Here is a 25,753-nt window from a genome sequence, read left to right as displayed (position 1 = left end):
ATAGTGCTTGGTCTGTTTGTCCGATGTAAATCAATTGCAGTTAGAGGCTACATTAATTTTCTGTCTGTAAGCACTTATTGAAATTATCTGAGCACATTACAAGTACATATTTGCTTACTCTGTATGCTCAAATGTGGCCCGTTATAGCCAACAGAAAAAAAGCGGAGGCCCGAAAAACAGGTGGGGGTCCTCCACCACCACCACTCACAGAGGCTGAGCAGTTGGCCCTCAGCCAAAACAGTGGGCGCCCTGTGGCCGAAGGCATCTCTGCGGGGACATCCTCTGAGGCAATAACCCCGCAAGACACAAGTGCCTACATAGGGGGTAAATTCAAAATAATACATGATGTGCATACATCCTTTCTTCACAGTCACCTTTGCAGTGCTGCTCATTCATTTGATAAACTCTTTACCATAATGAATTATTTTGTAGTGAAGTTATTTTCCGACTGATTTTGCCTTCCCTCAGCCTTGGTTGTCTTTGAGAGCATAATGACAATGAAGTGTAAGGTGCTTGGTATGTTTGTTAATTGCCATTTGGTCCCTTGTAAGTTATAAGTGACCTGTATAAACCTCATATTCTATCAGTTGATGGTGATGGTGTACTGCATCTGGTGCAGCCTCCTGTTGAGCCAGACCAACATGCAGTTGTGAGTAATACTCCACAGATTATATGAGTTTACAGTAGAACAGCAATGTTGTCTATTTCTTTACTACAGGAAAATAATGAAGAAACATTGACAGCTGTTACAGAGGAGGAAGCAACAGAGACACTTTATGAGGTTTACATCTTTTAATACTTTGTGTACAGGAAACACAGGCGACCAATAAAGCCAGTTGAACAAAAAATCTGTTTATTCTTCTTTCAACATGTTGAGGTGATGGGTCAAAAGAAATGATTGTGACATATGGTGTCTCTGACTGCTCTTCCATCTTGTATGTCCGTGGGAGGGTCAGGATGTTCATGGTTTGGATCACTGCTGTTTGGTTCAGAAGGACAGTGTTCTCCTCTAATTGTGGCAATGTTGTGAAGAATCACACATGCCACAATAATGTCACATGCCCTTTCTGGGGTGACCCTGAGTCTTTGCAGGCACTGGAACCGGGCCTTAAGCATTCCGATAGTCATTTCAATTCTGGCTCTTGTCCTGCAATTAGCCAGATTATATCGCTGCTGTGGGCCCGGTTCAGGGTCAGGGTAAGGGGTAAGCAAATAGGGTAAACATGGATACCCCCTATCACCAAGCAAGTAGCCAGTGAACTCTCCTAAGACAGAAGGGTACACTTCAGTTCAAATGTCCCTGAAGCAATTGGTCTTTATATATTTTAAAGTATTCTCAACTCACCATGTCCAAATTTTGTGCTCAGTGTACATTCACGGAATATTTGTGAGTCATGGACAGAGCCTGGCCACTTGGCTTCCACATTTGTGATAATGTTGGCAGCATCACATATGATCTTCACAGTGCAGAGAACACAAATTAGCATCCATTACTATAATGAAATAATTTGTTAGTTTGACATGCTACAGGGAACTATGTACCTGTACATTAATGCTGTGGAAAGACTTCCTGTTCACATAGTCTCCTTCATTTACTGAAGGAGCAATGATTGGAATGTGAGTGCCATCTGTACAGCCAATCACGCCTGGGAACCCTGAAAATAAATGTGCAATTTAAGTAGTAGTCCAAGTATCACCACATCATACATTAAGTTTTGTTCATCCTGCTACCTGCAATTTTGTGGCATCCCTCTTTGATAAATCTTGTGGGTCTGTGACCGGGGAACACCACAGACGAGTACAGGAGACGTTTCAGTGCAACTGTAACATTCCTGACTGCCCGACAGACGGTAGCCTTGGAAACGTGCTCAGCGTCACCAATATTATACAGAAAGCTCCCGTTTGCAAGAAACCGAAGTGCAATACAAATAATATGCAATGAACTGAGAGGATGTCCGCGATGTGTCACATGCGTAATATATGGCCTGAGGATGTTATCCAAATAAATTATAGATTGTGCTGAGAAACGGTAACGTTCGCACAGAAAATCATCAGGAAATGATAAAATGTCCAAACGCGCTCTGATCACTCTCTCCCGGCGGAGAGCTCTGCGGAGAATTTGGGCTTCACGATCTACTGGCTCTTCAAGGAAGTGGCACGCCATGTCCGACACTTCCTACTGTCAGGTTTCCGACAAAGGGGCGGAGACAGTCAGGGTTAGTTGTAGTAAACCTGCTAGGGGGCAGGTTAGCTTCACGGAGTGTGTCGTCATAGTGACTCACTCAGGCTGCAGCTGAACTCGCTTTGTGAAACCGAAAACCCAGAGTTTTCGTTAACTCAGGGTATACTTACTCAGTTTTTCCACTAAACCGGCTTCCTGAAACAGGGCCCTGGTGGGCCAATCTGTAGTGAAAATGCCCAATTTTTTGTCCCAGTCCAGCCCTGCAGGTTAATACTGGCAGTGTCACCATGCCAGCTGACTGCATTTCATCATCAGCCAGTGTTGTTCTCAATATTACCAAAGTTTAACAAAAGGCAGCATGGAAAGTATTTACTTGCTTTCAGGTTTTATTCAAATGTTAGTCTTTTCATTTGTTTCCCCACTTTTTTCCTGTTTCAAAATCAAACACCAGTTTGTGAGAAGATTATCTTCTTTTTTTTTTTAAACAGGCATTGGTTTTGCATTGACATTGGCTAATTTGCCAATTGTATGTTAAAAATGTTCGTATTTTAATATTCAAAAATGTTTTTGCCCAAAACATATGTGCACTACATGTCAGTAAAAATACTATGCAAATATTGATGTCCTTGAATGCTGAGTAAACACTGACAAAGCACTGATTGTATCTCTTGTACTTTATCAACGCAGTATCTAAAAACTTTGCACCGTAGTGGTTAAAATCTCATTCTAATAAGAGTTAAAAGCGCATTCGGTTATTAGGTTCGTAGGGTTATTGAATTATGGTTAACGGTTGGTAGAATTGTTTTTAACATTATCTGCCAATTACATCGGCCACCCTTCTCCAAATCTGTGCCCCTACCTGGCCCCCCCAACAAAAATTTTCTAGACACGCCACTGGCTTACTGTCACATACACAAAATCACTTTAGTTTCTTGACAGAGCCAAGTAAAGTTAATTTGATACACTCAGAGGCAGGGGCGGAGCGTGGGGGTGGCTTACTGGGCTTAAGCCCGGGTTGTTTTGTCAGAAGCCCGGGGTCTTTTGGAGTGTAATTTTTTCATAGTTAGATGCCTGGCTGACAACTGTATAAAACAAAAAGTACACACAATATTCGAAGCACATAGTGCACACTGTGGGAATTTACGACTGTGCGTGAATCCCCCCTGATATTGGTATGATCCGAGCTCAGTCACTAAGCGACTGAGCGAGGGGGCGGGGCAGCTGCTACCTGTGAGTGCACTGTTGGAGAAACGGAGCCAGCCATACTAAGGAGAGCTTAAGTTTGACCAGGTACCAAAGCAAATCATTCGTACCGTACAAATAATGTAAATATGACGGTGCATCACGAAAGATTGATATCAAACTGATCACTTGACCAATATTACGTTACTTGCTCTTCAAGTGAATCAACAAATGGCGAAATGAAAAGCCGAACAAATGCCATTTTCTTTTAGTCTTAGCTTACGTGTGTTTATTTCATATTTTCAGTTCTTACCCTCCCCGACTAAATCGGTTTCAGTTATGTACTGAAATATAAGAATGGACATTAGAGGCTTCTTTCAAAGAAAAAACTCAGGTAAATGTTATTTTATATATTATGCTTTGTATGTTGTTCAGTATATTTCTATGCAAAACAAGGCTACGTCCACACGTACCCGGGTATTTTTGAAAACGCAGATTTTTCTATGCGTTTGCACCTTTCGTCCACACGTAAACGGCGTTTTTGGTCACTGAAAACGGAGATTTTTAAAAACTCCGGGCAGGGTGGATATTTTCTAAAACTCCGTTTTTGCATTTACGTGTGGACGAGAAAAACGCAGCGTCAAAGATGTGCGCCTTTTTTGACGTCACAGTGTGCGCCACGTTATTGTTTCGGTGAAATGAATTTCTACAATACTGTTACTGTTAATTGTACTCTCTGCTGTGTTTAAATGCTTACATATACACACAGTTACTGTCCCTCCACACATACCACTCGGTTCTGCTTCTATGCCCCAGCTTTGTTTACTTTTTCCCACCGAGGCTTCTAGACTTCTGATTGGCCAACATTTCTACACGGTTAGGAATATAGCGCCACCTGCTGCTTTGGCATGTTCATAGCAGCGTTTTCTTTCATTTCTGCCTTTACGTGTGGACGGGATTATTTTTTAAAACGAAAACGGAAAATCTCCGTTTTCAAAAATACCCGTGTACGTATGGACGTAGCCCAAGAGGGATTTCAGTACACAGCAGGATATTTACATTTGTAACCAGATATTTACATACACTTTAGGGAGAAAACATAAAACATTTTACTGTACAACATCAATTTAGAGTAAACTTTTGTTTTAGATAAATATTGAAATATATTTTGAATTAGTTAAATGTCAGAATAAAGAGAGACAGAGCTTTCTGTTTTTTATCACTTTCATCAAATTTAGGAGTACATATACACTAAGTTTATTGTTAATTAATAAGAAACTCCAGACAATTCCATTCTGAGCTGAAGAAGCTTCTGATAGGTTAGTAGAGTCCATGTGAGTAAATTGGTGGCACACCTGTGGATGCATATAAGGCAAAACACAGAGCCTGTTTCTTTGAAATGGGAAAATCAAGAGATGTCAACCAAAACACCAGGAAAAGAACTGTGGAGCTCCATAAGTGTGGCTAAAAAAAATAAACATTTAGTCTGATTTGATGTTACAATTAAAAAAGTGTTTGTGTTTTGATCTGAAGAGTTTGTAAATATCTGTATATTTGATGATTGTCAGCACAAAGAGAGGGAGATGGAGAATGAGGACAGAACAGAGATGAACAAGAGCAGGTGAGACACACATGTTAGTCAAATGGTCGTTTACCAAAAGTATCGCCATATCATAGGTCCTCATGTATCTCGTACCTAGTGTTTCTTTTTAGGTTTGTTATTTTTCAAATTCTATATTTATTAAGTTATGCAGGCTTGTTTGCACAACAAGGCCAAAATAATTATATAAACTTTTCTCAATCTAAATATTGTACTTTGGTAGAATTAAAAAATAAGTGTAGTGCAGGTCTATGATGATTTGTAGTGCTACTATCATCTAGTTCTGATTCTGGTTCTGTCTTGGTTAAGTCCTCAGTAGTCCTGATTTTGAACTGTTGTAGACCTGTTTAATTCTGGATCAGTTCTGGGTCTGGTTGAATTGGGGTTTAGACCTCGTGTCTTGATACAGCCCTGATTTTGTTCTGCCTTGATGCTTAATTAAAAAACTAGTTTAAGGTGTCCTGCACATGTGACATATATTTTTCCCTATATGAAGTCATTCTTTTTTGAACAAAACTCAAAACAGAGCCAATTAATCTTTCAGTCATTTCCACATGCATACTACCCTTTTGGGCTAAGCCCCGGGTGTTTCAAATGTCTGACTCCGCCTCTGCTCAGAGGGTGTTCTGTTCACATTGATCACATTGAACACCTCAAAGACGAAGGAAATGATAACAGATTTCCGAAGATTCAGGCCTCCCTCAGCTTGTGAAAGTGTGTAGGGCAGACACAGAGGTGGTAATGAAATATAAATATCTAGGTTTACACCTAGATAACAAACTAGACTACCTGTAATGATAAGTAGGTTTTTCTGATGCTGCAGTCTGCTGGGGATGAAGCATAAGAAACAAGGATGCAAGGAGACTGGACAAACCAGTGAAGAAAACTGGCTCTTTAATTGGAGCCAGAATGGACACGCTAGGGGAGATGGTAGAAAGATGCACATGAAGGATGATAGAAGCCATCTTGAATAACTGTGGTCGCCAACTTTACGGCATTTTTATGAAACAGAGTTGCAGAAAAGCATTCCCTCCCACGGCTATTTAAATTCTCATAAAAATAGCAGATGAGCTTTGTTATGTGAATTTCCCTTTGAGATCAATAAAGTTATTTTAATTCGTATTTTTATTTACTAGCTGCAAATTCAGTCCTTGTAATCTCGGTTGCAGAATCAGTGCTATTTAAGGGTTTCAGAGTAAAAATGAAAAAAACAAACAAAAAAAAAGATTTTGCAGGAATGGTGAATTTTCTAGAGACTTGATTGGTCAGTAGGCAGTGATTTCATACTTGTTGATCTATAAGCAGATGTAGTATAAATTACCATAGCGATTATCGCAGTAACATCCCAGAACCATCTTTGTGGTACAAAAAAACAAGGTCAACCCTGAAATTACCTGGATAAGCCAAAGTCCTGCTTTGTAACGATCTCTGGTTTTGGATGTTGCAGTAAGTTAAGGGCAAACAGTTTTTAACCATGCTCTGGTTTTTGTGACGTCCTTCTTTGTCATTGAAAAGACTTGAATGGAGCTGTATCTTTGTTTAGATTTTTATCAGTGAGAGTTCAGATTAATTAGAATACTGAATTTTGGTCATTATATGATCATTTGTCATTATTATCTGAAGACAGCAAGTATATCCATACAGGCCAGGTGCACAGAAAGATGGGGGAGGCAGATTTAAATCCAAGCCTCCAGTAAAAGTGAAGAAATGAGCGAAAAAGGAAAGTGAGCAGCATCTGCCTACATTTCAATGATATTGGAGACTCCAAATCTGAGTTCAGTATTTATGAAACTGGCTAACGTAATACCGTTTTTATTTTCAGCCATTTTCCATTTTTAACGACAAAATGTTTCAAATTTATCCAGGCCTTAAACCTCACATGTTTTCTCCCTAGTAGTAGCAAATTGCAAAAAAATTAAGGCCTTTATGACAACACTGAATAACAAATATCTTCCTTAAAAAAGCCTAAATTTACAGTTCAGTATTAAATATTACTTAAAATTGATTGTATACAAAGTGTGTTTAAATGGCAGAGATGCAGAAATGTCTGCATGTAGCACAGAGCCATGGTTTATGTTTGGATGAGTCTCACAGGCATGAATGTGCACTTAAAGCCATTTATAACAATAACAAATTAACTTGCTGCTCACCACAAACACGCACAAGCACACATTTTGTTTTACTGCATTTTCTTAAATTTTACAGCTTTTCTTACTGATAAAAACCTTATGGCCATTCTACTTATAGCAATTAACCAATAAATAATTAACTCGTTAAACCCCCAATACTGGAGGCAAATATGCTCAAATTATAAGTTTTCACAATTTATTATGAAATGGTTAGCGTCATGGACCTGAGTCTCTCTCTGGCTCCCACACACAGGCAGTAAGCATTTTTATTGCATGTGGTAATCCTGTCAGGCATGTAGAAAGTTAGAGAATGGGGAAGGAGTGGAAGAACATTCCCTACCATTTACAGCCCTGTTGCAGATATCACAACCTCTATCCACATTCCTGAGAGGGGTCATAGTCTTGTATCTGTTAGTACCACAGTGTAACAGTCTACATCCAAAACTTATTCTACAATACTTATTTTGTGTGCAGTAAGGGATAAAACAAATATGTGATGCTAATGAGGTATACAGCCTTAAAGATAAAAAATAAATTGCAACAGTGGTACCTACAGAAACAGAATCTCAGCTGAATGTGACAAAACTATTTCAACAACCTCCAATCAGCTAAACCAGGAAACGAATTAAGAGCAGATAAACAGATTCCACAAGAAGTTGTAAAGACAAAGCCTGGATCCCACAGTCATGTACGCGCACATCCGTCAGGTGCTGTAAACTGAGATTACCAACTGCAGGCTTCATCACTCTGTGACCAAAATTCACTGAACCAGCAGCAAAACCACAGGGAACTGTGCTGTCCCCTCTTCTCTTCACCCTGTACACCTGACTTCTGCTATAACTCTGAATCATGCCATATTCAGAAGTTTGCGGACGGCACGGCCATCATGGGGTGTTTCTGGGATGATCAGGAAGAGTACAGGAGTCTGGTGAGGAACTTCGTCACATGGAGTCACACAAAACACCTGCAACTCAAAACCTCAAAGACCAAGGAACTGGTTGTTGACTTCGGGAGGTCCACCAGGTCCACTGCCAGTTCAGATAGAGGGAGAGGAGGTGGAGGAGGTCAACACCTGTACCTCAGGCTGTGGGTGGACAACAAACTGGACTGGTCATGCAACACCTGTATAAGAAAGGCCCAAGTAGACTGTATTTCCTCAGGAGGCTGAGGTCTTTTAACATCTGCAGGAAGCTCCTGAGGATGTTTTACCAGTCGGTGATTGCTGGAGTAATGTTCTATGCGGTGGTGTACTGGGGGAGTGTGAAGTAGTCAGACTCAAATGTCAAGGAAGGTGGTAGGGAAGCAGACTATGCAGACATTTCAGGTTTCCAAGGTGAGCAATTTATTTACAGTGAACTTAATTAACTTCCCCACCCCCAAATAAACTCTATTAACAAAACGTGACGTGGCTCACTTCTCTCTCCTGCATCTGGTAGAGACTGGCTTTAAATAGGGCCATCAATTTCCCTCCAATTGCCCAGCCAGTACCACTCACTCAACTGAGAGATCTAACTCTACACAGATTATCCAAAAACACAAAACCTCTACACACTTCTAACATGCACATTTACACAACTAAATGGCAGTATTAACGAAAGGAAAAACATTCAACAAATCCCTTTAAACCTTAACACAAACAAAAGGAAGCATCTCTATGGAAAAAGAAACCCCTCCACTTGTTTTGAGGAAATGCCATGCGGGCGTTTCCCCACACCTGACCCTTATGACGACTGAAAAGACAAACAAAGTAAGTGTGAACAAATGACTTAATCTGTAACATAATAAAATATAAAGAAACATAACTTAGTATTTGTCTTAATTTGCAGAATGTTTGATTTGCCGGCAACAGAACGCTTACACAAACGAACCCGGGATAGTGAGTGAAGCAATGCTACTTGACAAATAGCAAATCATAGCAAATACATAGAAACAGAATAATGTGTATAATGTGCAAAAAAAGGTAAACACATATGGGACAAATGGAGAGCATTGCAACTGCTCCTCCACTTTGTCACAGGGAGCAGCACAGCAAAGGAGGACTCATCCAGGCTGGAAAAACGAATCAAAAACTGGCTCTGTGGTTGGCAAAGCTGGACACTCTGGTGACAGTGGCACAGAAGAGGACATTAGAGAAACTGTTGGACATTATGAACAATGTTGGGCATTCTCTGCACACGGCCATAAACAACCAGAGGAGTCTGTTCAATGACAGGTTGCTTCTCCCCAAGTCAAGAACCAACAGACTCAAAAACTCCTTTGTCCCACACGCCATCAAACTGTTTAACTCCTCACTGGAGGGGAGAGGGAGGGGAAACAGGCGGACAAAGGAGGGCAGGAAGAACTAAGCTGTAGTTACCTTTTCACTGTGCAATGTTTTATACTCAACGGTGTAATAGACTAAAAATAGTCGAAATGTGCAATTCCCTGGTATTTTATCACCAGAGGCGGAGCCAGAGATTTGAAACACCCGGGGCTTAGCCCAAAAGGGTAGTATGCATGTGGGATTTTTTTTTTTTTTGGGGGGTGGGGTTAGAAATGACTGAAAGATTAATAGGCTCTGTTTTGAGTTTTGTTCAAAAAAGAATGACTTCATATAGGGAAAAATATATATCACACATGCAGGACACCTTAAACTAGTTTTTTAATTAAGCAGCAAGACAGAACGAAGTCGGGGCTGTATCAAGACACAGGGACTAAACCCCAATTCAACCAGACGCAGAACTGATCCAGAATTAAAACAGGACTACAACAGTTCAAAATCAGGACTACTGAGGACTTAACCAAGACAGAACCAGAATCAGAACTAGATGATAGTAGCACTAAAAATCATCATAGACCTGCACTACACTTATTTTTTTAAATCTACCAAAGTACAATATTTAGATTGAGAAAAGTTTATATAATTATTTTGGCCTTGTTGTGCAAACAAGCCTGCATAACTTAATAAATACAGAATTTGAAAAATAGCAAACCTAAAAAGAAACACTAGGTACGAGATACATGAGTACCTATGATATGGCGATACTTTTGGCAAACGACCATTTGACTAACATGTGTGTCTCACCTGCTCTTGTTCATCTGTAAATATCTGTATATTTGATGATTGTCAGCACAAAGAGAGAGAGAGAGGAACAGAGAGAGAGAGCAGAATGAGGACAGAACAAACTCTTCAGATCAAAACAAACACTTTTTTAATTGTAACATCAAATCAGACTAAATGTTTATTTTTTTAGATTGATAAATATAAAAAACATATTTGTTAACTTTAAGAGTAAAGAGAGAAACTATCTGTATTTCTTAATTGCAAATGGCACCAAATTGTATTCAAACTGAGCCACACTTATGGAGCTCCACAGTTCTTTTCCTGGTGTTTTGGTTGACATCTCTTGATTTTCCCATGTCACAGAAACAGGCTTTGTGTTTTGCCTTATATGCATCCACAGCTGTGCCACCAATTTACTCACATGGACTCTACTAACCTATCAGAAGCTTCTTCAGCTCAGAATGGAATCGTCTGGAGTTTTCTTATTAATTAACAAACTTAGTGTATATGTACTCCTAAATTTGATGAAAGTGATAAAAATAGACAGCTCTGTCTCTCTTTATTCTGACATTTAACTAATTCAAAAGATATTTCAATATTTATCTAAAACAAAAGTTTACTCTAAATTGATGTTGTACAGTAAAAATGTTTTACGTTTTCTCCCTAAAGTGTATGTAAATATCTGGTTACAAATGTGAATATCCTGCTGTGTACTGAAATCCCTCTTGTTTTGCATAGAAATATACTGAACAACATACAAAGCACAATATATAAAATAACATTTACCTGAGTTTTTTCTTTGAAAGAAGCCTCTAATGTCCATTCTTATATTTCAGTACATAACTGAAACCGATTTAGTCGGGGAGGGTAAGAACTGAAAATATGAAATAAACACACGTAAGCTAAGACTAAAAGAAAATGGCATTTGTTCGGCTTTTCATTTCGCCATTTGTTGATTCACTTGAAGAGCAAGTAACGTAATATTGGTCAAGTGATCAGTTTCATATCAATCTTTCGTGATTCACCGTCATATTTACATTATTTGTACGGTACGAATGATTTGCTTTGGTACCTGCTCAAACTTAAGCTCTCCTTAGTATGGCTGGCTCTGTTTCTCCAACAGTGCACTAACAGGTAGCAGCTGCCCCGCCCCCTCGCTCAGTCGCTTAGTGCCTGAGCTCGGATCATACCAATATCAGGGGGGATTCACGCACAGTCGTAAATTCCCACAGTGTGCACTATGTGCTTCGAATATTGTGTGTACTTTTTGTTTTATACAGTTGTCAGCCAGGCATCTAACTATGAAAAAATTACTCTGTATTTATTTATGTCTCTGTATTTATACATGTGTATATATGGTATATTTCTATTTCTGCATACATTCTTTTGCAATTTCTGTCAGTGCTGTGCTACTGGAAACACCCGAGGGATTAATAAAGTTTTATCTAATCTAATCAAAAGACCAAAGCTAGGCTGCTGGTTAGAAAAAACATTCTAATGATTTCCCTCTTACACTGACTGCACACACACACACACACACACACACACACACACACACACACACACACACACACACACACACACACACCTCATTTCTGCCTCATTGGCTTGCTTATTACGCTTATTACAAGTCTGCAGTTTAATGGGGTTTTTTTACCCCCCAAAATGACCTCTGACAAGAAATTGACTGTGCAGAAGAAATTTCAGCTCAAACTCCAAGGAGTCATGCAGACAGACTTCTTTGTCACAGCAGCTTTGTCCTTATCATATAAAAACCAGTACACTGACAGAAAATGGAGTTTCACCAATTCTGATCAAAATGGGCAGTATGTGGCCCGTGATGCAAAATGAGTTTGACACCCCTGGGCTCTAATATTGACCAGTAAGAAACCACCACACTCCGGCCTGGAATCCAAGGCCCAAAGCTGCCGCAGGTTGTTAGAGTTGTTAGCCTGGTTACAAACAGGGAAAGGTGGTCACTCAGAAGAACAAGCACCCAAAAACATATCAATCTTGCATCTTCCTGAGAAAGGCTTTCCACCCACCTTATTAGACCTGGCGTTGTTAGAGTGTGGGTCTCTACACAAGATCCTGGAGCTTCTGTTCTTGAGCTCAAACTTCTCTACATTTTGACTAGTTTCCTTGGGCACACAAGGTCTCCAAACTAGTATTTTTATCCCAGCAGATCCACATGAATCCTAATTAAAACGAGTCCTCCCTCCAACATTATCAGCAAAACCAGGCCAGGTTAAAAATCCTTCCCTTTAAAATGTACACTTTTTATCCTGGCGTCTCCAAAGTCAACTTCTCTGCTGCAACAATGTCCTACTAAAAACAACAACACCCCTCCAGTTTCCTCTCCTCTTTATAAAGAAGGGCTAAAATCCTTCCCAATCAACTGCTTCCTGTAGCTTCCAAATAGCTAGCAGCTGGACTAGAGTAGAATCTCAACTCCCCCATTGGTGTGACTCACCTCACACAAGACACAAAAACATCTAAGCATGCAGTTAGCAAAAAAATGAAAAGCAATTCCAACCCAAATGTTTAGTGGAAGATTCTTTCAATTCTTTTCCACCATGCTACACTCAGCAACACATAAATTGCTCCATCTTAATTCATATAATTATTCTAACTGAAGAGAAGATAAGGTAAGATATTTTTTTTACTTGTTTTCACCTGGACCTGGGGCTGTAAACTCGCCTAAACTTGCAATCCTGCAATCTTTTTTATTTTTTATTTGCAGTCATAAAAATCTCAGAAGAGTTTTTATGGTTGCTTTTAAATAGCACAAAGAATCACGTATTCCAAAGCCATCCCCTCCTAGGATTGTAGAGCAAATAGCCAAACTCCTCCTCTCCAAGTAGATCAAAGAGGTAGTAGATTTTTCTGTGAGATTCCTTTTTGCCCTAACAGATTTTGTAAGACTTATCTCTTAATAACCCACTAACTGTTGCTGGCACATCACTTATCTCTTGTGGAAACAGTCATGAGTTTTTTTCCTGGAAATTCCAGCCACTTTTCTGTGAAACTCTTTGGTTTGGTGCTTATCTCTTTGCTCCTGTTCACCAGCGATGCTGACGGTATGTAGCCTTGTCTTTGCTCTAATGCGTCCGTTTCGTGCGGATTTCACTACGAATCATATCTAAACCTGTACTTTTGTAAATTAAGTTTAAAAAAAAAGACTGCGGTCATTGTAAAAATCGCAGACACTGCTTACTGACAGCAGTGGAAGGTAATTGGCTGCGCTGTGAACAGAAATCCATGTTGTTGTTGTTGTTTTAAATTGTGATATAAAAGCAGTTTTAAATCTACGACCTAATGAGATTGATATTACAAACCACTCTTTTTGACCCACAATGAATTTAGATATGATCTTCCTAACTTTTAAATGTGTTTAAAATACACCCATGGACTAAGAAACTAACAGTGTGCTAGTGTACATACAAATATAAAGGCAATTCATTTCAGTAAACCTGCCAATTACAGGACAGTTTTTCTCAAAAAACAAAGTGGCAGTTTTTTTTTTTTATAAATGAGAGGCTGAGGAAGAATCTGCATGGTTTTCTATAAGGCAGAACCCATCTGTTAGAAAGAGCTGGGACTGTTTGGTGCCCTGGGCGAACACCCCCTCTGTGCTGTTGCATGCTGGGGCAGCAGGTTGAGGGTCACAGATGCCAACAAACTAAATAAACTGGTCCATATGGCCAGTAATGTGTTGGGGATGGAGTTGGACTCCGTTAGGGTGGTGTCTGAGAGGCAGATGTTGTCCAAGATAAGGCCAGTCATGGAAAATACCTCCCACCCACTCCATGATGTACTGGCTAGTCACAGGAGCACGTTCAGTGAGAGACTGAGATTACCAAAAAGCAGGAAATCATTCCCGCCTTTGGTCATCTCCCTGTACAACTCCTCCTCAACTGGAAGGTGATATTACTGAACTGAACTCAAATATTATTAACGAATTCCAAAAGAGGCTTTGGAAAGAGTCATTTTTTTCATTCCCAAAACATGGAAAAATCATTTCAGCAGTTTCCACTGCCAAGGAGCCTTAGCATGGGGGTTACTTTTTGGACAGTGCAAAATAATTAATGCAATCTGTTGAGTTCAATATACACCTAGAATTTTGAGTTTTTAGGCTTCGAATCAGTTTTAGATTTTTTTTAGAGCCATGCAGATTTACAGGTTAGTGGACCTGACCTGTGTTGGGAATACTGGGTAATTCTGATGAAGTACCAGTCAGTGACGACTGTAATGATGCAGCCTGTCTGGCAGAGTAATGTTGCTGACCAATTTTGATTGTTTTTCTTTTTCCGGTCCACTACTTACTGCATGAAGAGATGTTATGTCATACAGGAAAAGCAGTTTCAAAAGCTGTTCATTATACTTCACCAATCTCCTCAGTCATAAGATCCATGCAGCACACATGGGAAGCGGTAGAAGTTTGTCGTCTACAATTTAAGCTACAATAGTCTGGGGCTGCTTAGCTGCTTCAGGACCTGGACGGCCTTCCATAACTGATGGAAACAGGACTTCTGATCAAAATCATGATGGGGAATGTCCGCCCATCATAATCCACATTTGGATTATCCAGCAAGGCACCAGCAAGTCCACCTGTGTATGGTGAAAAAACTCTCACGTGTGGCTGAATTAAAATAATTATGTACATTGATGTGAAGCACTGGATTGCAGTATTTGCGACAAGGTTTGCACAAGAGGAAAATTTGAAAAATATCACTTCCAGACATCATTAGTATTTCTGCCACCCAGAACTAACACAGTTCTCTCTCTGTTTTTGCAGTCTCTCCCACCAAAGTGAACATTAGAGCAATTTCAGAGGACTCATTCGAGTGTGTGACAGAAGAGAGCCCAAATGCAAACGTTACCTGGTACAGGTAAAGTAGTTTATATAATGATTTCAGCTCAAACATGTTCTGGAAAAGCCTTTAGAGAGATAGAGTGACATTGTATTTAGAGCTATATTACCTGTAACAGAGGTCAGTTCAATTTTAGGAGGAGGAGGGAGACAGGGCAAAAGACAGACAGAAAATAAACAATAATATCAGATTGAATCTCAGTGTGAACACTTCAAGCACATAAGCTGCAGTCTGATCAGATGGCCAGCCAATTTAAAAATAAACTTTAGCTGACAGTGTTTTCAGAAAATATCAGCACTGGGAGCAGCGTGTGAGCAAGCTGTATATTCAGAAAATATATACGTGTATATTTCTGAATATACAGCTCCCAGTGATATTTTCTGAAAACACTGTCAGCTAAATGTTGTATTGGCCATCTGCAGCTTATGTGCTTGAAGTGTTCACACTGAGATTCAATCTACAGTTTATTTTCTGTCTGTCTTTTGCCCTCCTCCTCTGTTACAGGTAATATACAATGTCACTCAAAGGCTTTTCCAGAACATGTTGAGCCCAAATGCAAACGTTACCTGGTACAGGTAAAGTAGTTTATATAATGATTTCAGCTCAAACATGTTCTGGAAAAGCCTTTAGAGAGATAGAGTGACATTGTATTTAGAGCTATATTACCTGTAACAGAGGTCAGTTCAATTTTAGGAGGAGGAGGGAGACAGGGCAAAAGACAGACAGAAAATAAACTGTAGAAACAATAATATCAGATTGAATCTCAGTGTGAACACTTCAAGCACATAAGCTGCAGTCTGATCAGATGGCCAGCCAATTTAAAAATACAACATTTAAACTTTAGCTGACAGTGTTTTCAGAAAATATCAGCACTGGGAGCAGCGTGTGAGCAAGCTGTATATTCAGAAAATAAATGACATATATTTATACACGTATAAAAATACTGCACATAGTATATACTGCTAAGGTTTTGGTCTTCCAACAAAGGAAACATCATTTGGATGCTGACAACAAGTGTTTTACAGCCCAAATCTTTGTATAGCAATCAACATGCAGATACAAAATCAGTTACAAAAAATATTGAGACAATGTGTAAATAAAAACAGAATGCATTGATCTGAAAAAATGTTGCTTTTTATTAATAGTAGAACACAGCAAACATATAAAATGTTCAATCAGAACTTTTTTTTCTGGTTAACTTTTAACTTGAAACAATACATCTTAAAACAAGTCAGGACATGACCGTGTTTACTACTGTGTACTCTTATGTCTTTATTTAATAACATTCCATAACCTATAACCTGACGATACTAGCTGCAAATGTGGTGAAAGGTCTGGAGAGTTCAGACTCTGGACTCTTCTGCTATGAAGCCAGACTCTTGAATACCACAGTGTGCAGTTTAGCATTGCTAACAAAGAGCTAATAACTGAAATTCTTTTGACTTTTGGCACAACTCACATTGTACTGCCCTCTCTGTAAAATTTCATGTAGAGTCTCGTTCATGTTTTTCCAGATCTGGCCAGTCTTTGCTGCAGTCTGCTGTCAAAGTAAAGGGTGCAAAGCTACAACTGCTGAGTCTGAGCTCTGACCTAAATGGCCTCTATCAGTGTGAAGCATATGGAAGAAAACACAGTCAGCTGTATGTGCATGTGGCATCAGGTGAAGTGAACTTGTATTTAGCTGTGCAGTTTGTCAAAATCTTCTGAATTGTTTTTGTGATTTCTGAGCTTTTGTGTGTTGTTATTCTGTTTTCTTTTTTGTCCATTCCTGTCAAAGGAAACTCGAACATCTAGACAGATTTCTTTGGTAAGCAGCTAGTTTAGAGAAGTGGTTGCCTTACCCTAAAGTCAGCACAAAACAGACAAGTTAATGGATAATGGATGCCTTACCCAGTGCAGTATATGATCATATTCAGTTCAATATTCGTTTTGGATTTGACCTTTTGTAGATGTTTTCATTGTGATGTTGTTCAGTTTTCTTCTTTGTTGACTTCTGTCAAGGATTGAAAGAGAAACATTTGCTTCCAGATTTAAAGTAAAACTATTCCAACCATCCTGAAACAACAGGTTAGAATTCCTTGATAAACAGATATTTTAATGAAGTGGTTGACTTAAACCGCAGCCAGCACCACATACAAGTTTCAGTTCAGATTTATTTATATAGCAGCAAATCACAACAACAGTTGCCTCAAGGCGCTTTATATTATAAGGTAAAGACCCTACAATAGTATACAGAACACAGAAAACCCCAACAATCATGATGCCCTATGAGCAAGCACTTTGGCGAGAGTGGGAAGGGAAAATTCCCTTTTAACAGGAAGAAACCTCCAGAACCAGGCTCATCTGCTCCAACCGGCTCCAAGATAAAGACATGCTTTTGGATGAGTTTGAATGGGATGGTGCATCCAGTGCAACACATTATTATTCAAGTCAGTTTCACCTCGGAGGATGTTCAAGCTACTGATTGTTGTTTTCTAGGTCATATCGGGAATACGTTGGGTACAGGTGTTTGAATACTGTTTGATTCATCCAAATGTGAAATTCAAAACTAAATGCAATGAAAGTGTAAACAACACATCCCAATCTCATTATATTCTTCCTTCTTGTGTCCCTGTAGAAGCATGCTGTGCTGTTTGGGTCTTATTTGGTGCTCTGCTTTCTCTGAATGTTGTTGGAGCTGCAGCATGGTACTTCTATAGATGCAGACATTTTCAAAGGTACTTAGAACCATAACCCAGCATACACTTAATATGTAGCATAATATGGAAAACTCCTTATATCAAAGCTTATCATAAACCTTGACAGAAATATCTGATGCATTTAGTCACTGATGTTTATTTGAAATTTCACAAAAAAACAAAACAAAAAACAAATACAACCAAATACAATAAAGTTAAAGTCCAGCCTAGGAAGTTCTGAAGTAGTTGAAAATTCTGATTTCACACTAATCTGCATCTTACTGTGTCGCACATCACCTAAGCCCTTTAATTCAGTCTTCTTTTCTTTGTTTGTTTTTTCTAAAAAACAATCATGATTTTGATGCTATTTTTTGAGCTCTTAAACAACTGTTTCTTCAGAGAAATGCTGTCCTCACAGGACAGTCATACTGGATTTTATTAAATATGATTATTGCTGGGGCGACCGTGGCTCAGGGGGTTGGGAAGCTCATCTGTAACCGGAAGGTTGCCGGTTCGATCCCCCTGCTCTCTGTCCTGGCAAAACACTTTACCCTACCGCCTACTGGTGTTGGCTAGAAGGGCCAATGGCGCGATATGGCAGCCAGTTGCAGCTGTAGCTTACCTCCACCAGTGTGTGATTGTGAGAGTGAATGAATAGTGAAATTGCAATTGCAAAGTGCTTTGGGTGCCTAGAAAAGCGCTATATAAATGCAATCCATTATTACTTTAGATTAAACAGAGTGAAAAGCATCAACCTTAACCATCTGCAGCAGTAATATTAATTATAAAACACAGATGGAAAAAACTTTCTGTAGAATAATTACTTTTACTTGACATCACCTACATACGCGTTGTCAGTAACTCGTTTGTATTAAGCACATTGAGTTTACATATAACTAAAAGTGCTTTATAAATACACTTGCCAATCATACAGATTTATGTGGAGTAGTGTGTTTTCAGTGTTTTATTGCTATTTTAGGAATGGTTCAAAAAAATTATTCGACCACTCGTCATTGTCAGCTAATAGTAAATAAGTAGTAGTAGTAAGTAAAATATTTTATAATTCTTCAGCCAGGAAGATGTCCAGTGCAGCAAGCTCCAGGAAGGTGATCAGTATATTTAAAAGAAGAAAAAAAGAGGCAGCACAAAAGGTATGTTTAAACAATGGGAAAAGATGGGTGTGTGCGTGTGTTGGGGGCGAATAATGACTTAATGTCTGTATGTGTTATGTATGCCATACTTTATAGCTTTAGTTATGCACAATATTTCTTTTTAATTATTGTAACTGCCTTTTTGAGAGAGCAGTTGAGCAATAAATGTATTAACTTATCATTTTTTCATTACTATTATGTGTGTTGACTACTTAGAACATTTAAATTAATATCTTTTTCTAATATCTGCAGAAACGCTGAAAGTCTTTTTATGTTCAGTTAAATTTAAACACAGCTTTAAACAATGTGTCTGAATTCTCTGCCTCAGGAGTGTCTCTGGCAGTTGTGGAAGACATTTGGACTGAAGGCGCCACCATCCTTTTGTTCCAGACTCGACTACTAAATAGGATGAAAAATGGATGAAGATTCTTGGTTCTCATCTATATCCCCATCTGCCTGTCATTGCCATTTGGGTTTCATCAGCAATAAAACTGGTTGCAGCAGTTTTATTGTTTTCCACCCGCTTATTAGTATTAGAACCACCGGCACAAAAACATGTTAACACTGCAAAGATTATCCACAGCTATAAAAATGTAATCATTCAGCACCATGTCTCTTTATACTCTAAATGCACTTTGATGTCATGTACTGTGTTTTCTTTAAGCTGCTTTCCATTTCAAAATGTAAAAGGCTAAGTAGAATATTTCACTGCTGTCTTCACACAAAGTAATCTCAATGAAACCCTCTGATCATCTGTTTTGTGTTGACTTCATGGTATAAATATACTTGCTTGAGATAGAAACCAAATTCAGCTGGATTTTCTTTATTTTCGTGCCTATTTACATTGTAGATTTTCACTGAAGACATCAAAACTATGAATGAACACTTGTACAGACCAGCTGCCAAACAGTGTTGCAGGAGAACAGACTCAGTCTACTGAGAGGAGTACTTGTGGTTTTAATAAAAATGATGTTCTTGTTTAAAGTCCATTTTGCCAACATTAAGCTTGACATATTTGCATGTTTTGAAGTGTCTTGATCTGCCATCTTTTGGAAAAGATTTGAATGCACAGAATGAATTTACCTGAAATGATTCATCGGCATGTAATGAGGTGAAATAACCAGCAGATGGCACTTCATTATCTATTATGCTAGTGGTACCCAAAGTGGGGGCACGGTATGGATTAAAAAAAGAATGCTTGGACACTGCTAGCATAATGGACAGGTTTTTTGACAGGGCTCCCACACAAACGCAAAGCAGAGGTTGAAGCATCGCCAGATATGCTTCCAAGCAAACGTCCTTCCAAGCCAAAGACTAGAAAATACGATCCTAATGCAGGCTCAATCGTCCAGGTAAGTAAATCTTCAAAAGTTGATTCTGTTAATCTGGAAATCAGGGTTTTCAGTGGGAGAAACGTTTCGTCACTCATCCAAGTGACTTCTTCAGTCTCAGCTGACTGCAGTTTCCCCAATCTTATAAACAGTGCATTTGCATAATGACTGAAACCAGCACCTTTTCACCTAAAAGGGAAAGACCACCCAAGTGCTCACTGTCACTTGGATGATATTTTGATGAGTGACAAAACATCTTCTTGAAAATGCTACTTCAAGAAGAACAGAATCAACTTTTGTGGATTTTCTTACCTGGATGATTGAGCATTCATCAAGAAGGTCAGATACTATTCATGCTGCATGATTTAAAATGAAGGCAACAGGCAGAGGATTACAGGCATAGCGCTAAAGAATGTAGCATCATGGGCAGTGTAGTCCGTGCTGTAGGGAGAATGGACTGCCATATCCGTTATGTGTCTGTGTGTGAGCGCGAGGGAGGGAGAAAAGTACGCAGGCACGTGCAGAGGGGGGGGGGCTAGAGGGACTTGAGCACCCGCCCCTTTCCTGATGGGTGCCCAAAGTGCCCTTTTGTTGAGGCAACTTTAAAAAAATATATATATATAATTTTTTTTTTAATGTGTGTGTGCGTGCGGAGTCCTGTCTGTGCCCCTCAACAATAATATTTAACTATTAATCACAGTTTTGCTAAATAAAAGGATCTGGCTTGCATCAGTCACATGATCACATTTAACCAATGATCGCCCTTGACGGCAGAACGCGCTGGTTACGAGACGGGAACGAGCTCACAAAGAGCACGCGCATTTGTTGCGGTTCGGAGCTGTAGGAGAAACACAAGTTAACTCAGAGACACAGACTGATGCGACAAAACCAGTAAGTAGGTGTACAGTAGTGATGGCCAAATGAAGCTTTCTGAAGCACTGAAGCTTGTATTGAAAAACGGTTCATTACTCGAAGCTTTTCAACACAGTCCTGTTTGGTGACATCTGGTGGCCAAAAATACAAAGAGCAGCTTGAATCCACAAAATAAAACCAACTGCTTCATTACGATTGCCTACTCTACAGAGTGGAGTTTTGTCTGATATTGGGCCGCTGTTGTGTTGCTTTGAACGTGTATTTTTTGGTGGTTAAAAAAATGTGTTTTATTTGTTTAATAAATAGTTTTGACCAGTAAACTCTCAAGGTTCAAGGTTCTTTATTTGTCACATGCAGTTATACAAGTATAACACACAGTGAAATGTAGCCTGACATGCTCCTCGACATGTGCCAAAAAATTGGGGGGGGGGGGGTAGAGGAAAAACATTATATATATATATATATGTAGTATATACACTGGGTGAATTTGCAGCAGTAGCAGCAAGCAGGTGAATTCTGTACATTAATATGAATAGACATCTGACTATTTTACAGGATAGACAATATAAACATATTTAAAATTAAAGGAATTGAAATGTACATTGTGCCTTGGTTTAGTGTCTGGAAGAGTCCTGACTCAGTCAATTATAGATGATGTGAGAGGGCGGGTGTGTGTGTTTAGGGCACGGATGGCTTGGGGATAGAAGCTCCTCTTGAGTCTCTCTGTCCTTTCCCGGAAGATGCGGAACCTTCTACCAGATTGCAGAAGTTGGAACAGTTTGTTGCCAGGATGGGACGGGTCCTTCAGTATCTGCGCTTCTCTAGTCCGGCATCTCCTGGTGTAGGTGTCCTGAAGCGGGTAGGTGTCCTTGTTTAAACATGCACCATGGTGTGGTCTTCCTTTGCTTGTGACTTCTTGATGTTAGTAAATACAATAATTGAAAAATACCACGTTACATATAATATATACATATAATAATGTACAACACATTATGGAGTATGCTTCTGCCCTGAGGTCCTGCCTCCATGCACTTATGCAATTAATCGCTAGACAGGTGTATTTATAAATAATATTATATTAGGGAAATTTTCCCAGACATATTTTTGACCTGTGGGTAGAATTGATTGTGAAATGGAAAGGAAAAATGCTTATGAAATTGCAAATTAAAAACATGATGCATTTAAGGTAACCCTTTTTCATTTTTATTTAAAAAGAGAATTTGTTCTAGTGTGCGATGGCCGAACCTGTTCCTTTTCGTGGAGATCATTTATCCTGCCTTAAGGAAAATCCCTTCACATGGCCCAGAGGAGGCTGGAGTGCAGAGAAACTGGTAGAGATGCAGTTATACAGTCTACCTGGGCCCCACAAACTATCAGCTAAAGAGAATAAATAAATTCAATTGCTGCACATTTGGCAGACTAACATTTTCAGATTAATTAAACAATAAAATATATATTTTTACAACATTACATGTAAAGAGTCAAGTGGAAGTTTTTCTAAAGTTATTTAATGATATTTATATTATGGAGGCAGATTTTTGACATTTTATCTTTTTCCCGTTTTCAGATATAATAAACACGCACAAAACAAAAGTAAACGGCCAGAACACAAAGCTGTAAAACCCACCCGATTGACAAAAATCAACTCAAAATTCTCCCACACAACAGAACCTCCTCTATTCCTCGCTGGCTCCAAATCTCTCAGTGGAATGATCAGTGGTTCGCTATCTGTCACCATCAAAACACTCCACAAATCCCGTGAATGATTCGCTTCCTTATAAACCATTGAATCAGATACCGAAGCAGTTAGGTTCTAAATGAAGCTTCGGACGTCACCGATCACGTGACTCTGGCCAAACGAATCAAACTTCGATACAGTGCTTCTGAAGCAGTGTGTTGATTTTTTTGACACACGCACCGGAGCTTCAGCTTCAAGCGGGCCATCACTAGTGTACAGCGCACACTGTAGTGTATAGCACACAGGAGTATTAGCTTATTACGTACACGTTGGTAAGCTGTCTTGTTGCAACTGACGAACTGAAACAAACGAGCGTGCTGTGTGTGCAACAGCGCGACAAACATTACCTGTCCTTTTTTTAACTGCACAAGTAGTGCTGGTCATAGCTGCTGGCTACCTGTGTAAGGCTGTCACCGTTTTACGGAACATATTTAGTTTTAAAGTAAGTTTCCGGGCTTTTCCTGCCTTTCTGGGGGGATTATATTTCACTAAAAAACGATCTAATATGCATCCATCCATCCGCTTCCGCTTATCAGGGTCGCGGGGGGGCGCTGGAGCCTATCCCAGCTGTCATAGGGCGAGAGGCGGGGTACACCCTGGACAGGTCGCCAGTCTGTCGCAGGGCCAACACACAGGGACAGACAACCATTCACACTCACATTCACACAATGGCAATTTGGATTTTCCAATTAACCTATCCCTCAAGCTGCATGTCTTTGGACGGTGGGAGGAAGCCGGAGTACCCCACACAAACATGGGGAGAACATGCAAACTCCACACAGAAAGACCCCGGCCTGATGTTGGAATTGAACTCAGGACCTTCTTGCTGTGCGGCAACAGTGCTAACCACCGTGCCACCGTGCTGCCCGATCTAATATGCATGTCCACATAATTATGCATTATTATAATTATAATATATTAAAAAACACACGCTGTATTTTAAAGAACATACATTAAGAAGCAGATTATATCAGATTTATATTTTAAATAAGACAAAATTTGGATTTTACAGGAGTAAAATGATTGTATCTCTAAAGTTTAAAAATGTAATAAACTTTGCCCCTGCACAGAGTGGATAGTGAAACAAATGGAATCATCATAAATACATTATTTCATATTTATTACTTCCCCCTCCTCATTCCTTTATTATTGTAGCTCTAGTAATAAATAATAATGCAAGGATTCTGGATCAGCACCATGATGCCCATAGTATATTCAGTATTCTGAAGAAGGTCTAAAATGTCACTGTGTGTGCGTGCATGTGTGTGTTTTATTTAGATGGATTTAAAAAAAATATTACTCATTACACACGCTGGAGAGATTATATCTCTCGGCTGGCCTGGGAACGCCTTGGTATTCCCCCGGATAAGCTGGAGGAGGTGGCTGGGGAGAGGGAGGTCTGGGCCTCTTTGCTTAGGCTGCTGCCCCCGCGACCCGGCCCCGGACAAAGCGGATGAAGATGGATGGATGGATGGATGGATTACTCATGATATAACATTGTCCAGACATGGCTGGTAAGGACATGAGGAGGAAACTGTGAGGAAGCTGTGTGAGGCTACTAAAGGCAGGGCTATAACATTTTTCTGTCATCATTTAGATTAAGTGCAAGAGTTGTTAGGTGTGGATAATTAGATTATAGTTTATTGCAATAACAAGTTGTGCCTTGTTCTCAGATAGACAGCAAGTGGAGAGTGATATATGAAATGATGCGATGGAAGGAAGAAGAGAAGCAAAGAGTGATTCACAGGCAGAGCCTAAATTATTTCTCACAGTTTTTTGTGTCCTTATGGTTCCAAGCGCTGTCACCAATCTTTGCATTTTGTTATTATCTCATGACACTTGTTTAATCAGCTACCATCTCTCCTATGGACTTTTTAATGTCTACAGTCTCAGATCAACACAGCCCTGCCCTCCAGCACTATCAGCAGCAGGAGCAGCAGAAACACCTCAACAGCAACATTGTACTGTGGCTGTAGCTCAGGTGGCAGAGCAGGTCAGCCACTAACCAGAAGGTCGGTGGTTCGATCCCAGGCTGCCTCCTGGCTGCATGCCAAATATCCTTGGGCAAGATACTAACCCCATGTTTGCCTACTGGCGGTGGTCAGAGGGCTGACAGAGCCTCGCCTCTGTCAGTGCGCCCCAGGGTGGCTGTGACTGAATGTAGTGTAAAGCGCTTTGGGGTCTTTAAGGACTAGAAAAACGCTATACAAATGCAGGCCATTTACCATGTACCCATCAGGTAAAACATCGGCGATGTTTGCTTTGCCTTGTTGCCCATATTAGATTCTTGATGAATGTGTGTTGTTGTTATTGCAATACTGTTATTCAGTCTGGTTCAATGTGCCCCTTTTTAACTTTGAGCACCCGCCCCTTTAAACCTCTCTGCACGGCCCTGAAAGTACGGGTTGTCATCGAGCAGATACGGGAGCTGGAAGCATGCAAATATAATAATAACCACTGCAGCCAATAAGAGTGCCTGACGTGCCCAGTTGTGTAGGCTATTAAGACTCGACTGTACACTGTGTTCCTGTTTTCCTCCGAAACAAGTTCCGTTGGAGCAGTCTTTCAACGCCTCTCTCTGCCTCTCGCCTCTCTCGCAAGCAAAGTTGACCCACACAACAAAGTAAAGCTATTTTTCGGCTACGAACCCGCCGTATTAGTCAGAGGTCGCTTTACTACGGTTCGGAGCCGCGGACCTTCAGTAATAGTAATAAATAACACAGCAATAGTACATTTATGTAGTTGTAAAAAGCATGATAATATATTAAGTAATCCAAAGTATTCAGAATACGTTACTCACATTGAGTAACGTAAAGGAATATGTTACAAAATACATTTTGGGGCATATATTCTGTAATAATAATAATAATAATAATAATAATAATACATTTTATTTGAGGGCACCTTTCAGAAACCCAAGGTCACCTTACAAAAACAATAAAAGGAACAGTAGTCATAAAATACATAAAATA

The 25,753-nt window shown here is 39.7% G+C and overlaps 2 protein-coding genes across 12 annotated transcripts in view; both read left to right on the top strand.

Moving 5' to 3' along the window:
* Nucleotides 1-25,753, top strand: part of LOC309690647 (nectin-4-like) — a 138,455-nt gene that overhangs the window by 92,532 nt on the left and 20,170 nt on the right. The gene's annotated exons all lie outside the window — the stretch shown is intronic.
* Nucleotides 11,775-22,268, top strand: LOC309690655 (uncharacterized protein). 4 transcript variants are annotated; one of them, XR_014271775.1, is made up of 7 exons: nucleotides 14,823-14,838; nucleotides 14,935-15,028; nucleotides 16,525-16,670; nucleotides 17,628-17,727; nucleotides 18,760-18,839; nucleotides 19,168-21,061; nucleotides 21,726-22,262. XR_014271775.1 is itself a non-coding variant. In XM_082507871.1 (6 exons), the coding sequence occupies exons 1-5, from the start codon at nucleotides 13,123-13,125 to the stop codon at nucleotides 18,809-18,811; spliced, it is 486 nt and encodes a 161-aa protein (XP_082363997.1). In that variant the 5' UTR covers nucleotides 11,778-13,122; the 3' UTR covers nucleotides 18,812-18,839; nucleotides 19,168-19,646. The 4 variants fall into 4 exon arrangements, 2 of the variants coding, with proteins under 2 accessions (XP_082363996.1, XP_082363997.1); XM_082507871.1 differs by lacking the exons at nucleotides 14,823-14,838; nucleotides 21,726-22,262 and adding an exon at nucleotides 11,778-13,216 and having other exon boundaries at nucleotides 19,168-19,646; XR_014271774.1 differs by lacking the exons at nucleotides 14,823-14,838; nucleotides 14,935-15,028 and adding an exon at nucleotides 15,557-15,585 and having other exon boundaries at nucleotides 21,726-22,268.

The sequence above is a fragment of the Aulonocara stuartgranti genome (genome assembly GCF_965226115.1).
Source record: "Aulonocara stuartgranti genome assembly, chromosome: 16".
NCBI lineage: Eukaryota > Metazoa > Chordata > Actinopteri > Cichliformes > Cichlidae > Aulonocara > Aulonocara stuartgranti.
This window is presented reverse-complemented; position numbering and strand designations above follow the sequence as displayed.

What these genes read in the sequence shown, in the direction of transcription:
- LOC309690655 (XM_082507870.1), top strand. Translation starts at nt 13,123, where the DNA reads ATGAGTTTTTTTCCTGGAAATTCCAGCCACTTTTCTGTGAAACTCTTT. An exon ending in GCAAACGTTACCTGGTACAG is followed by an intron (nt 15,029 to 16,524) that starts GTAAAGTAGTTT and finishes ATGTTTTTCCAG; the next exon opens with ATCTGGCCAGTCTTTGCTGC. An exon ending in GTATGTGCATGTGGCATCAG is followed by an intron (nt 16,671 to 18,759) that starts GTGAAGTGAACT and finishes ATAATTCTTCAG; the next exon opens with CCAGGAAGATGTCCAGTGCA.